Source organism: Notothenia coriiceps, unplaced genomic scaffold (genome assembly GCF_000735185.1).
Source record: "Notothenia coriiceps isolate Sejong01 unplaced genomic scaffold, NC01 NC01_scaffold00021008, whole genome shotgun sequence".
Taxonomy (NCBI): Eukaryota; Metazoa; Chordata; class Actinopteri; order Perciformes; family Nototheniidae; genus Notothenia; species Notothenia coriiceps.
Genome location: NW_011353709.1, coordinates 5,509 through 21,093, shown reverse-complemented (window position 1 = coordinate 21,093; position 15,585 = coordinate 5,509). Strand labels below are relative to the sequence as shown.

The 15,585-nt window shown below is 38.9% G+C and overlaps 1 protein-coding gene across 1 annotated transcript; it reads right to left on the bottom strand.

Moving 5' to 3' along the window:
• Positions 1 to 4,948: 4,948 nt before the first annotated feature.
• On the bottom strand, positions 4,949 to 15,099 carry dennd6a (DENN/MADD domain containing 6A). Its single transcript, XM_010779964.1, has 12 exons — positions 14,382 to 15,099; positions 12,270 to 12,308; positions 12,054 to 12,096; positions 9,366 to 9,478; positions 9,186 to 9,266; positions 8,596 to 8,701; positions 8,169 to 8,248; positions 6,935 to 6,994; positions 6,745 to 6,800; positions 6,086 to 6,208; positions 5,416 to 5,511; positions 4,949 to 5,082 (listed from the first exon to the last, which is right to left on the bottom strand). The coding sequence occupies exons 1-12, from the start codon at positions 14,610 to 14,612 to the stop codon at positions 4,980 to 4,982; spliced, it is 1,131 nt and encodes a 376-aa protein (XP_010778266.1). The 5' UTR covers positions 14,613 to 15,099; the 3' UTR covers positions 4,949 to 4,979.
• Between the last annotated feature and the right edge of the window lie 486 nt (positions 15,100 to 15,585).

Sequence of the window (15,585 nt, the reverse complement as noted above, 5' to 3'; positions counted from 1 at the left end):
ACTGAATAAAATACATGTACATAATAAATATTCCACCCCTGTCAAACCCTGACATCTGTTTATGTTAGAACTGGCTGTCCCACACATAAACCTTTTAGATTAACTGTAGTGAAAGGTGAGCACATAACAGCCATGCACTAATATAAGTATATAGAAATGCCAATGTAAAAGTTGTTTTTTAATAACTTTAAGAAACATGACAAGCGAGATCATGTGGAGATAAATCATTGAGAGAAGCAGTTTAGCCTGCTGTAATCCACTGGTATTGGATAGCTTACATACCTTAAAGATGACTCTTTGGATGTTTGTCTCATCAGAAAATATCATAATCATGGCCTATAATCCTACATTCAACACATCCATTGTGCTCTGAATTTAAAAGCAATCCTCTTGTTCTTTGCACAATGTCCCTGTGACTAATATACCAGTCAAATCAGACATTGCACATACAAGATCAAGTGTTGCTTATATTATTAGAGGTGACGTCTGAGAACATCTCTTCATCTGTTACTGACACGGTATTAAAGACAGCTACAAAGCTAGCTCTTATCGTGAAGCACACTCGCTAACCAGCCACTTATCGGGCTTCTGGCTGTACGTATTGACAAGATAAGAAAAAGCAAGGCAATTAAACACAGAAATAGGTAGAACGTTTACTACATTTGTGTCGTTTTTAGCACATTAAAGACACCTATAGCTAGCGAAGTTGGCGACATTAACGGCTCTATTTGTAAAGCAAACAAGCTAATGTTAGCATCAATGTCTCCAACAGTTTACTTTATGTAATGATCACTAAAAGCTAACGACAGCCATCTTGATCGGAAGGATGATTTGTTGTTTAATCGATTCCTGTCTTTGACGGTAATCGGGTGAAAGGACGACTGCTTAGGTAAGGTAAGGTTAGAAGAAGATATTTACCTTTGACTGGCGGAGCGAGCGCCATGATGACTTCTGAAATGAACACGACCCTTTCTCGCAGACACTGCACTGGGGCAACACTGTGCCGACCAATCAGAGGCCAGAGATCCACAGCCACGCCCACTCAATAATTAATAAAATAAAAACAAAGCATTTTAATTGCTGATGTAATTATAACATTTTATGAACTGACTAATAATAAATAACTGACAGTTAAAAAACAATATTTTAATTACTGATGAAATAAAAGTACAATTTTAATTACTGAGAAAAAAAGGAGGAGGACATTTTAATTACTGACAAAAACAAAAAACATTGAATTACTGACCAAATTAAAAAACACATTTGTATTAATGACAGCATTCTAACCTACTTACAAAATAAAAAAATAAATAGGATACAAATAAATACAATACATTACTAAAACAAATACATCTTTATTAACTGAAAGTTACTAAAATAATTTAGATTTGTAAAAAATATTTTTTAAAAGTATTTCAATTTTCAGAGGGAAATGTACTTTTTGCTACACTACCAGTATCTGACATAGTTACTAGTTGCTTTACAGACACTAACAAAAAAGGGAACAGTTTATCAAATATGATACTGTGCTCCAGATTGAACTCTCCAACAGTAGTTTCCACTTTCACCAGCTGCTATCATGCTATATTTGAATAATATAGTGTAGGACCATACCTATATAAGGCATATTTATACTTTCTATTTTTCAAAATACCAAACAGATCATACATTTTAGCCATTCCTCATTTCGCTCAATTCAACACTGTCTTTGCAGGCTGATTCTGTGAGAACAGCACCATCTACAGGCCTGGCATATGTACTACAGCGTCTCCAGCGCTTTCGAACGGCAATGTCCGTGGCTGTCTCCTCCTGATTGGTGGAGTTGGCCCAATAGCCGTAGCGCCACTTCTGTGATGTCATAGAAGTGTTCAAATCTGGATCAGCCAGTATCAGATCCGTTGCAGCCCCTTTTTAAGAGATTTGGGTATGGAGGAAAATAGAGAGGGTTGTGTTTTCTGACACTTGGTGAGTTCCCTGGAACACCGGGGACACATGTTCATGTATAAAAGACGTACAAAAGTGCATTTTGCATGATAGGTCACCTTTAAAATGAATCCCCTATTACACTGTTCTTCAATATTATGTCTCACCGTTACAGACGTAAGGATCAAATGTTTTTCGTATTAAGTTGATGTAGAGTCTGTCTTTATTTAGCTTCCTGGTACAGCGCGTCCCTACCGTTATCCCGCTTCGCCAAATAAAGAGAATCTGACACGGGAGGTGCGCGCGTCTCTGGTCGATAACATTGTGGTAATTTCTTTCCATGAACAGTGTTTGCGTCGGTCTGGACCACCGACTAGCGTACGCTTCTGTACGCACCCTCCCGACACCGGTCGACCTACATATAATGTGTACGACGTAATTTCTTTGGGTATAGGAGTCCTTGATGGAATACAGCTGAGTGAAGATACAATACGCTGTATCCCCTTTCTCCCTCTCAAATGTCCGTCTCTGATCCGTTACTGATGTCGAAAGATACCGTCGACCATTAGCAGTGGTGACTCGCCAGTCGTAGCATTGGGGTGTTTTGGGCTCCTGAAAGAGACAGTATTGCAGTGCGGCTACGTTTAAGAGTGTTGGCCTTCGTAATTCGGTTCCGGTGTACCGCGTACAATGCCGCTCTTAATGCGGGCCGCTAACTAGCAACAATACGTCACCAACCAGCTTCCGTTCGCCTTTGGCACGTTACAGTGTGTCACAGGAGGCGCGACACAATCGAATCGTCTTGTTGTTTGACTAGGGTTTCACACATTGGCTTCTATTCCGTCGTACGATTGGGGCGATTTGTTGTTTGGCTAGTTTTGTAGTGACGGACCCCAAAAATCATCGAGGCGGGCCCAGAGACAGACCCACGAGAACGAACAATTTGAGAAACAGACGACGTGCCACCCAATACAGAAGCGCAGGTAATGACTAAATTGTGTGACTATATTGTGTTGTCAGTTTCCCAGATTGTCGAAGGTACCCAACACCAAAATGAGCCAAATTTCCATCGCGAAAAAACAACAACTATAGTAATTGAGAATGGAACCTAATTATTATACACGTAGACTGCAATCAAAAAGAGGAGGTCTACTGGACAGTGTGGGACCACTACAAATGTGGGGCTACACCAATGTAATTCGCTCATCGTCAAACGTACTGCTGGACCAGCTACGTAAGTCCGGGATCCGTTTTCAGCCTTAATGTTCTTGGTCATGGTGTTACTTGTGTTGTCTAGAAAAGATGAGTTCGGATTTCAATATTATTATGGTGTCACATTTTATAACGATGTACACTACAGTTTTGATCAATTGTTCGGATGCACAATCGTAGGTTATTGAATTCCCATAAATTCCTTCCGTAAACAAACTGTCTTACCAGAAGAAGCTATCAAATACCCAGTGTTTATGTTATCACATGTAACTCGCCGGGTTTATCGTCTATGTTGACCAACTACCAATAATTGGCAAGGTAAAAAAAAACATACAGATCTACAAGAGTGTTAAGACCAACGGGAATATAATAATATATTATTACTTATACTTAACTTATTATAATGACTACGAAAAATTGTGAATTTCCCCTGGAAATACGTTTTAGGTGAACAAGTACGACAGAAATATGTATTGTACACAGGGAGATTACATTTCTTCCAATGACTTCAAAGTCCTTTTTTCTAAGAGAGAGAAAAACAGGACTCAGGTAAATATATTTTTTGGACAGACTTTTTAGCTCGACTAGTCTAAAACCGGTGAAATACTACAGTTGCTAAAAAACCGAACACATTGGTAATCGGTTAGTGGTTGGTTCCATTGGGGTGTGTGTGTGTGTATGTGTTGTGGAATAGTGGGACTTAGAGGGAGGATCTAGTGGTAGATCCGCGCAAGTGCGGTCTCATAAAAGGGGCTATTGAAAAAGGGCAAATCAAGGCAGATCATGGGAAAAAAAAACCGCAACGTGTGGTCTTTTCTCGTGAATCACGGCCCTTGAAAATGGGGGTAAAAATCACGGACGTTCTCTCCACCATTTTTGTCATGTTACCAGATACCGACCCGCTTACGTTTGGGTGCGGGACATTTTGAGACTTTACAAAAACACTTCGCGGTAACCATAACACCGTAATCGTAATAATCGCAATCGTATCGGGGCGCGTGCGTTGCCTCTCTTTTATTGAATACCGGTTTGTGTTTTTTTTTGTACCCTTCGCCACCGGTCAGGGGGTTGAGCCCCTGAAGGCCGGCCCCTAAAGCCGCGCCGTCATATGCGACACTTCAACAAACGCCGACGGTCTATTTGGGTTTCTTCTGCTTCACTAGCCAGTCACGAGTAAACGCATTAGAAGGGAGTCCCTTGAATAAGGCCACACTTGTGCTAATTCAAAAAAACGGCACCCGTCGTGATTCAGCGGCCCCGTGATTCATGCCTTTCATGAACCAAACTTTCGCCGATAACACAAGAAAAATTGGTTTATTACGAGAGTCTCCCCACACCCCGTACCGGAGAATAATAAGTAGATTTCATTGTCTGTCTCTAGTCGTGAAACTTGTCCCGACTTTGTCTCCCCTAATACCCTACGACGTTACTAGACAAACCATAACACCTCGGTTTTGTGAAGTCTCTGTACAAACATATATANAATAAAAAAATCATTATTGGTCGAGGGCCGGACTGGTTCAATGTTTATTGCAAAACTTATTGCACATATTAAACCTGGAACTAACAAAGCTTAAATTATAATAATTTAAGCTTTGTTAGTTCCAGGTTTAATATGTGCAATAAGTTTTGCAATAAACATTGAACCAGTCCGGCCCTCGACCAATAATGATTTTTTTATTTTGGCCCACTGTGTATTTAAGTTTGACACCCCTGGGCTAAAGGTTCTGTTGTAGCGGACTGCAATATTATATTATTAATATAATATTATTATATATTTGAAGCTCATGCCATTTCTCTTTTATTCATTAAAAGACAAACACCACGTTTGACTGGCAGCAGATTCATCTACCTGCTTGCTTCATGTCTCCGATGCGGATGATGTGCGGCCAGTGCTGCAACGTTTTAGCAAAGAAGGGATTGGTCACTCCCAGAATGACTGACGGCCTGTAGAAATAGAGAGTGAAGATGTGCAATTCTTAACTTAGAAATAGACTAACACATATGTATAAACAAATACAGGAGCAAGGAGACAGTTTAGTTCCTACAAACTTACATTTTCAGGAGGTGAGACCAATTATGATTTTAGATCTTTACAGAGTGTTAGTGTTTTCTGTAATTTAAAGTCCAATTTCTGACTGTTGACATATTTTAACAAAGTGACAAACACTGGTTGATTGATCAGTAAAAACATTCAAATATAAAGCTGATGATGAATGATCTGCTTTAAAGTAGTTCAGCAGATGTCAGATGTAGACTGCTGTGCTCGGCTTTACTCACGGAGCCTGCGTCCTCGTGGTGTACTCTTTAAATTCGCTGTCGTGGATGGTGAAGTACGGCCGGAAGTCGCTGCTATAACGCAGAGGAGAGATGCAGCTGCAGAGAGAGAGAGAGAGAGAGAGAGAGGTATATCTTAATTATTATTTTTTTTATAAATATGCAATTTACTTATGCTGCTACTTTCTACTATCTTTCTATACTTTCTTTCTCTACCATGAAAATGTATTGTAATTGTGTCATTTTCTTTTTACTATTATGGGCCAGCCTTTTATTTAATAGTGTTTTTATATTTCTGCTTACAATGTACATTTTCTCTCAGTAGGACGAATACAATAATTCTGATTCTGATATTAGATGTGTAGATTTGAGTCCTTTCACTCCAGTGCGACATGTTAACGCAGATGATGACAGATTCTCTCACCCCAGTCACCAAAGTAAATATTGGCCACATATCTTACCAACATTTTGACATGAAAAGGCCTTTTCAGACAAATAATGACATGCTCCATTTGTCTTGTTAGCAACACAACCCTTTAAAGAGAACATTGGTAGGGGCAGAGACCCAGAAAACATATTCCATTGAATTCATTATAACCTCAAATGTGCTGTTAAATGCAGAGCATCTATATCTGCTCGCACTATGACCTGCTTGTAAACTCGGCTGACTCACCTGACCAATGCGAGCACGGTATCCGACGACTCTGCAGGCGACGGCGCCATGACAACAAGGGCCTCCCCCAGCAACACCAACTCCCACAGCATCTGTATGTGGAAGAAGACCGGGTAGAAACATCTGGAGAGAGAAAGAGAGATTTAGAGTGTGCTAAACAAAGCTTCCTTTTAGATTACTGCAGAATATAAGCTCTGAGGCAAACACACGTTCATGACACCTGATACACGTTTTGTAACTAACAGCTATAAACAATTACCACGGCCACATGACTTCACATCTCCACCACTAAGCTAAATCAGACTTGTATTCAGTGTAATGACGTTTAGTAGACTCATTCATCCATTTCTTAGCAATCGCTGTCTTGTAGACACTAGGAAGCTTCAGAAACTCAACACTGTGCTATTTACTGTAATATTTAATATTTCACTTTTTGCATTCCACTATTTCTGCATATATGTATATATTTGTCTAATTAGATTCCTGGAGTGGGATTTTTTCTTTAGACTTACATTTTTTTAATGATGATATCGTAAAATATTACAATAGAGATTTGCGATTCGATTTAAAAACCTCAATAGAAGCTTTGAATGTAAAAAAATTACATTCAGTACAGGCTTAATCACAAGCATATGTGGTTGATAAACAGAGTGACTCACCTGAAGAGGTCGACCTCATGGATGGTTGGGAGCACGATGGACACCTGACTGTCACTCTGAAAACACAGACACACTCTCTGTCAGTGGAAATAATCATGTGTTCAATTAATGTGTACACACTTCATGCTGAAAATAATACCCAACTAAATACATGTGTTGAACGTGTGTGCGTGTGCGATCGATCGATCACCTGGGCGGACTGGACCAACTGGGATGTTCCTGGTTTGTCGTAAGAGGTCGGGATGCGAACCTGCGGCAAAACACAGATTCACAGTGTTAGTTTGAACAATTATCATCCATTTTAACTCATTCATATTAAGAATATCGACTGCTTGTGGTTTATTTATTTTTTTAGTTGGACACTCAAAATGTTAATTTCTATTGTCATGTCAACAACAATTACTGTGAAGTAGTCGCTAAATCATCTTATAGAATATACAAATATATAAGAATATAAAATATCTTTAGGGGAACAAAATATTTTTTGACTTTTCTAAGCGTAAAAATGTGTATCAACTACACCATATAATAGTAAAGTCAAATAAATATAAATAATACAAATAATGCAGCAGCTAAAAACATATGAAAACAAGTTAATTAATCAATTATATACAAAAGATAAAAGAAGATACAAAACTAAAATGATGAAATAAATAAAGTACACATGAGAAAAATAGTGCTGCAGCTTAAATATGTGAATATAATATAAAGTAAAACACAGAGTTGCAAAAGATAAAATGAAAGATAAAATAAAATACTGTAACAACTAACCTATGAAGTAAAAAATAAATAAAGCTGAAAAGATAAATAAAAACCCATCAGATGTGCAGGATTAAAGCTTCCGCAAGCCTCCAATGTCTCTGTCAAATAAAACCATACACTTTTCCTATAAAGGACATGCTGACCTCCCAAACTCAGGTGTCACTCATTCCATGAATAATAGCTGCTAATGGAAGGTGCTGCACCGCCTGAGCCTTATCTGCTGTGAGCAGTCACACAGGGTGTTTCTCGAGTAAAGCTGCTCCAGAGCCACTAATTCAAGCATACTACGTCATAGAGTGCCGCCAAAGGACTGTTCCAATGTCCAGCATACTTGGAATTCTACCGAGCCCAGCGTACTTCGTTTGGAGACATTTTCGAGGCTGCACGTGTGTAGACTTTGCGCACGGACCAATTTCCCCAAATCTGTGGCGGAAAATGTAAGGCGGGGCCTCTCATATGACGCACACCTGCACACTTGCTAGCCTGTTCCACTTTTTGTTTTCCGAATGCCAGGAAGTATTCTTACCTTGCTTCTGAAGCAAGGCGCTCGGAAGACATGTGCTACCAAGAAAGCGTACTCGTGATTGAGAAACACCCACTGACTCACCTCCACCTGTTGATTGTGAGTGAGTGAGTGAGTGAGTGAGTGAGTGTGTGTGTACCTTGATGACCACGCCCATAATCGGAAGTGTGAGTATTCTTCCAGGATGGGGTGTTGGCCAGCGGTCCATGTCGTTGCAAGCTGTCAATCAATACACAAACAACAGCCATCTGAATCAGAATACACTTGAAACATGAATCTGCTTTACTAAAAGTAAAACAAGGTTAATATACTCTCAGTTTATTAGGTACACTTAGCTTCAAGTAATGCAGTTTAGATTTAGTTAAAAGCCTTTTAAAAAATTGTTTAGTGAGTTTTCTGCATCACTTCTTAAGAGTTTAGTTACAAAGAAAGTTGCATGGAGAAAAATGAGATGATGTTTAATTGGGCTTGCTGCTTTTAAACCTGATTTTCCCTTATAGGGATTATTCAAATATTGAGTTTATCTTGTTTAAAACATTAAGGCGGAGACAGACAAGCAGACTGACCAGCCTCCAGACAAGGTTCCTGTTTCTCAAAGTATTCTGGAGCCATGATCTTCAGCAGCGAGTGGAAGAAGGTGACGTAGGGCAGCTTACTGATCAGGACCAGAGACTGGAGGAGGGGAAAACAACACGTATGTCTTGAAATGGATATAGTAGGTAACGAGAACATTCTATATGGTACTATAACCATCTTATTTTAACAACAGAATCTTTAACTGTGAAGCATGCTAGTTTACTTGTAAGCAGCACTTTAGGATGTTGAATTAACTAGTTAATGAACGATTACATCAGCTGGGAGCTTCTAAAAACATGTCATTTGGTTTTTAACAGTTTCCTTTCACTTTTCTCCTTCACACACTCATTTACATCAGGTATTTTCTTAAATCCTAGAACTTCAATATAGAGGGGAAGATAGGCAAACCAAATGTGCACCTTATGACTAAAGCAAACATATTTTCAGGTGTGTAGGCAATTTTTATCTGGCCTCTGGTGATCTTGACCACATCATTTCATTGTTCAAGTGAATTCCCTATTTCTAGACTGCACTCAACTGTTAATTGGATTGTAGTGTCTTTTAACATATTGGCGCTCACCTTCTGGAAGTATCCTCTCTTCAGGGATTTGTCTCGCACCTGACGGAAGTACACGTAACCATAGTAATGGCCCTGCTCCCTCTGCAACACACACACAGATACACACACAGAATGAGTGTGACATCACTAAACCAGAGGATTCAGGTGTATGCATAGCTGCATGTTTCCTGTGTGTCCAACCTTCAGACAGGGCGGTGCGTCCCGGTCGGTGGTTTCAAGGAAGACGCCAAGCGATGACTTCCTGTTGGAACCCTGACGAAATCGGAAGCAAAACTGGGTGTCGCCAAGGCAACCTGTGCACACAGGAGAGTGAACTGGTTACCATGGGATCGAACTGCCCGGATTAGAGTAGGATAAGAAACTTATTAGCATTTAAATATTTTGTATACAATGTATTTTAATATCTCTACATGTAATTATTCATTTAAGCATGCATAAACATAGGCCATTAAAGTCATTCAGGTTAAGCAAAAATACATTATTTATTGGTCTTCTTTATTTTCTTTTATATTTGTGCATTTGCCAACAAGATGCGGAGAATATTAAAAAAAAAAGTCAGACACTTGTGAACTTTGTATTGAGAGTTAGAATTAAAAAACATGTCGGCATTAACATAAATTATATACTTAGTAATTGAACACAAACTTTGGGGAAAATTAACATTAATTCAATTTTCTATGGTAAACATTCTATATTGGTCTTCCTTTATCTTGTGTTGAATCAGTTCCATTTCCAAAGACTACCGATTTATTTTTGATTCAGAATGATTCTCTCTCTATTTCCTGTTGAAAAGAGGAAATAATTCACTTTGAAAGTCGATGTATTAAGTATATAGTCAACCTTTTATTATTATTGCATTGTTTCCAGAGTTTATATAAATGTATTTTTCTGTGATATTAAATGTGCACCAGTCAGCTCGTATCAGTGTCCTTCTGGTTTCTTCCTGATATTTGGAAAAACAGTTAGAGGGAGGTGGAAAGAAGGAGGAAATAGGAAGTGCCCAATGAGTCGTTGAGCAGCCTTTAACCCCCACATGACCTTCGCACATCCTCCAGCAGACACAGCAGAAGAGATACAGAGAGAAAATATGAGTTTAAAATAACAAGACCCGCACAAACACTTCAGCCCACACTTTAAAGCATTCCACTACACGCACACACTCACACACACTTCCTAGAGCTCAGAAAAGACTCCATGACATCATCAGGTTGCGTTTGGGACCACCCAGGTTGAAACAAGCCACTGAACCACTGCTCCATTCAGACTGCATTTTCTCCAGCGACTGTAAATGCTCTTGCTTGTATGTATGCGTTTTTGTATGTGTAACCCTGTAACCCTTCCAGCACTGTCCACTGTGACGACGCAGTGAAGAGAAGAAACATATACTTTATCAACACAGTAGGAAAAGCCTATAGGTAAAAAATAATTCTGGCCTTTCCTTTTCACAAATCACAATATGTCCAATTGGTTAATAAAGTGGCTATAAAGCACTATTTATAATCTAACAATATAAATGATCATGAATTTTATATTCACAAGTACTTTTGGTATTGTTCTATATATTGATTTTCAGTGTATCGTCATGTAACAGTGTAAAGCAGCAAGGGCAATCTCAATTGAGGTGCTGGAAACATACATGTTTTGCATGGTTCCAAGTGATTATCAACATTTTCACAAAGTAATTTCCAGTTGTATCAATATGTTATTACAACCTTATGTATATGTGAATGTAAACACCCAAAGAGTAGAGCCGTTGTAGAGTCTGCTGTTTTGCCACCTCTTCTTTCTGAATACTCTGAATGTTGTATCTTCTCCCTACAGTGACAACAGTCAAGTGGACTGAACACAAATGATGGCAGCTCTGATGAAGTAAAAAAAAAGTGTCTCTCTCTCTCTCTCTAACACACACCATCCCAAAGAGAGTTTGTGTGTAAACTAATCCCTCAACAAGTTTTTCTACAGTCTAGTGTTACACTCATGACAATTTTCAAAGTGGCCTCTGACTAGCTGACACCACAAACATCATCAATTTCAAGATATATTCCTTTACGTTCTCATTTGGAATGTCATTTTAATGTTGTTTTTTCCGTAACACCACATCTGTTGCGGTTTCTACCCATTTTTCCCGCTTAATTGTGGGGTTTCTTTGGGAGATTACCTTGTGGGCTGCCAGGTTTAGGGACAGAGGGTGTCCCATCCCTTACAGTCTGTACAGCCCTCTAAAAAATATTTGTTATTTTGGCCTGTATAAATCAAAGGTAATTTGATTGTTCAAAATAATTGAAATGAAAAGGTGACTGCTGAAGCCAGAGCTCCTAGGTTTTGTGCCAGAGACAAGACGATCTCATCCAGAATCACATTTGCAAGATTAGAAATGATTAGCCCTGCTGCATAATCTTGGTCAACAGTATGTTGTGTGGTTCGCTCCATCTGTTTGGAAAGGTTAAAGGTCACCAGCTTGACAACCTGAAACCACCTTGATGTTCTTTTAGGTGGGTGTTTCACAATTTCTGTAACTTTATGAAAACTAACAATTCAACATTTAGGCACCGATTGGTCAGAAGTGTGGACAGTGAAAAAGTAACCAGCGTTTAATGTTCCCTCTCAAGCTTTATAAGAAATACAACACTATGCATTTCTTAAAAGGGGGACCGACTCTACTGTACGGCCTTTATTCCAAAACTTAAAAGATGAGTTGAATATTTTTCTGTCTTATGTCGACATAAGAGTGTGTCTATTCCCAGGAACGTACATAACCGTTCTTTAATCTGACACGTCATCATAAAGTTAAGGCAAAGTCTCCACAGTGACCTGATTGTACTGCTGAGTACAGAGACACAAGTTTAAAAGGCTGAAGCAGGAACTCACCTGAGTTGGAGTCAGGAAAGGAAAGGTAGCAGATGCTTGTTTTCTGAAAAATACATTATTTCGTTAATTTAAATTATTTTAATAAATTCATCTCGGGTTGATTCAGGGACACATAAAGTAAACAGTAAAGGAACAATGATGATCGGTATGAACAAATATATTACAAACAAAGAAACTTCTGGTATTAAGTGTTCCTTGCTTATCAATGTGACTCACCTCTTTCTCTGACAGTTTGGAGTGATGAGGATAGATAACCTGAAAGACAGATTATCAAAGTTAACAACCCACATCTAAAAACAGTGTTCAACTTTGCTAAACAAAACAGCACATTCTCATTACAGGTTTAAAAACTAGGACATCTTTTTAATTTTTTTTTTTATTGTATTTAAAAATGTCACCAGGTAATTGACTCTCTGTTACTTCCATTGTGTTGCGCTTGATTTGTCACCATACTACAATACACATGTTGCCTTCTACGACGTGCGGTCAGGGGAAGCAGAGCCTCACCTGTCATACTCCAATGTAATGGAAAAACAACTAAAGAAAAACTAAATAGTAATAATAATAAAATGTCTCCACTGATCTGTGTTGTAAATGTGCTTTATGTATGATTCCAATCGCTTTTTAAAGTCAAAATCAGCAAATTTGCCGAGCTCTGCTACAACTACGGGTAGCGATGAGAAGTGAGGCAGGGACGAGCTCTGCCTCCCGTAAGCCTAAAATGATATTTAGGCTCGCTAGTCTCACCATACAACGGCAATGAAAAAAGCACCAGGAGAGGCAGCCATAACCTCTGCCGCACGGAAGGGGGCGCACATGAGCCCACAGGTTCTTGTTGCTACTGTTATTCTACGCAGAGACGGTAGACACAAACAACTAGACTTTTCAAATTACAGGAAGATAAGGAGGAATTTTACAAAAAAGTAATAGAGATTGTTGTCCAGAAGGATAGCATGGACTTCATCTTCAAGTCAAGGTAAGACCACAATTGTAATGAAAATGGGATCTTACTAAGAAAGAACAATCCAATATTTAGATGTTGGGTATCCTTTTTTTGAACGGTCTGTTTAAAATGAATTGAAGCATCAGACTATTTCGATTAAGGTCAAAATATAATATTTGTAAATCTGACTCTGAAAGAGTCAGTGCCTCACCAGCCATGAACCTCACCGCACGTCACTACAGTGTAACATTTTTAAAGGGGATGTCAATTGTTTAATAAATGAATTATAAGTGATTAATGCACCTTACATTTCAGAATAACATAAATATCTAGATGACGCGATATTTACAGCATTATGGCTTCAATCAATCAATCAATCAATCAATCAATGTTTATTTATATAGCCCAATATCACAAATGTTACATTTGTCTCAGTGGACTTCACAGTTTGTACAGAATATCAGTATCACTGAAATGTGTATAAAGCACAGAGTTTTGGAATATGTGAAGTAATAAAAGTCAAAATGTTAGGTCAAAGGAGTACTTTTGTTGACTCCCTCTGGGTAACTTGATTATTCTATCGTGAGAAAAATAAACAGCATTAGTGTGTTACCTGAATAAGTTTTGTTTTTTTATCCAAAAACTAGAACCCTTAGCCTCTGGAAACTTGAGCTTGGAATAGTTTTTCACAATTTGCTGACATTATAGAATACATTCTTTATTTGCACTCTATGCCAAGACCACAACTACACAATAAATAAATAAAAAGGCAACAAAAAAAAGTTGTGGAGTATTTATGTTACTAGTTACACAAGAGAAAGCGAAACAGAAAGACTTGCAGGAGCCTGAAACCAGGTCACTGTCTAACCTTGTTAACACATGCAGTATTTTGTATTTCTTCTGCATCCCAAACACCTGTGACGACAACGGGTGTTTGGTGTGTTGAATGTAAACCCTTCATGACAGAGATGCGTTGCTCAACTCCCCGAAATTAAGCTGTGAATAAGTTTAAAGTGAGTGAAAAGAGAGGAAGAGTTTCACTAAAATGCTCAACGTGAGATAGTAGCAGAGCTGATGTTGTTGGAGTAGACTGACTCCTGAGAAGATAGCACTCACAATTTACTCACAACCAGCTACGAGAAACTATATCAGTTAACAGACTTGGTATCTTGCAGTGAAGCTACTATTCTACATCTGTGTGTGCATGTCAGCAGTGTTAGAGCTAAAAAGGACAACACAGAGAACTAAACAAACAGCTTCATGTAGATATCTTCGTGTGGCAATCCAGTGAATAGTCAAGGCCTTAAATAACTGCTAACTTGAGTATTTTTTTTTAGCAACACCACTATTAGGAGTTTTACGTGACGCGGATCATTGTGGCTCACCTCCACTGCCTGTCCCAGCTCCAGGTCGAAGCCAACAACGCAAATGCAGTGTAGCCAGGCGGAGAAGCGGTCCCAGGGTAGCAGGAGAGCCTCCTCCGGCTCGTCGTCGCCCCCAGGCCCGCTGGGCATGGTTATCTCCTCGGCCGGGGAGATGCTACTAGCGTCCTGGTCGTCCAGATCCTCCGGCTCTTCGACCTGCTCCCCCAGCTCTTCTGGGCCTTGGAGAGCCATGACTACGGCCCCACACGGACACTCAGACGCTCCGGAGAATATGAACGCCTTGGATAAGTTAGTTAAGATTGGTATGTTTAGTTAGCGTCTCCTCAGGTGACAACAACAAGCAGAGCTACAGAAAGTAGCTTCTCAGCTAGCGCTTAGCATAGTAGCATAGTGAGCGTACGTAGGACTTGAGAATGAAACGTGAAACGTCATCACGTAAAGCCGTCCCTGGCACTGTGTTGTATTCAAGTCAACCGCAGACGATGGAATACTGTATTCACCCCTTTCATATTACAATACACATAACAAAATTGTGCATATTAATCCCACCAATATATTCATCAAAAAACGTGTAGTTTTCGATAAAGATTTAAAATGTGTAAAAAAAATAAGAACAAGAAGTAAACTTCAATGTAATTAATGTCAGTAAACGTTAAGTATGATGGACTATTATGACCAATGATTGACCAATGAACAATGATTAAAAGTACTACACAAGTCAATTGTGGTTCTCACTTACCTTGTGTTCATGTTTAACTATCATATGTTATTTACAACCAATCTGATGCATGTAAATTGTTCAGATCTTTAACAATGATTGTGAATGACGTAATCAAATTAATTACTTTACAGTCCAAATCTTAGTCCAAGTCAGGAAAAAAGCAGTAAAGCAGCTTTTTCTAAATCCTTTAATATCTCTACTCTATCACTGAACAAACAGATGAAACAGGGTGTGGATGCTCTAAGGAGGGAGGGGTAGACCCCCTGTTAACCCTACACTTGTGACATAAATCCACTTTTTAAGTAAGAGGATTGAAAGATTTAGAGAGAATCTATTGCCATTATGCAACACAGGGCTATAGCTTACAACGAAATGCAGTTGTAGCTTGTCTGGGGGAGTTCATATATAAAAAAAACATAGAAACATTCAGAAATGTCACAATTATTTTCTAAATTAGTAATACAGTTTTACAGCATACCTTTA

Bases quoted from the DNA above. Each gene is read 5' to 3' on its own strand.
- dennd6a (XM_010779964.1), bottom strand. From the start codon at position 14,612: ATGGCTCTCCAAGGCCCAGAAGAGCTGGGGGAGCAGGTCGAAGAGCCG. The intron at 6,995-8,168 runs GTACACACACAC...GTTTTGCCGCAG, and splicing joins TTATGGGCGTGGTCATCAAG to GTTCGCATCCCGACCTCTTA. The intron at 6,209-6,744 runs GTGAGTCACTCT...TTCTCTCTCCAG, and splicing joins CATGAGGTCGACCTCTTCAG to ATGTTTCTACCCGGTCTTCT.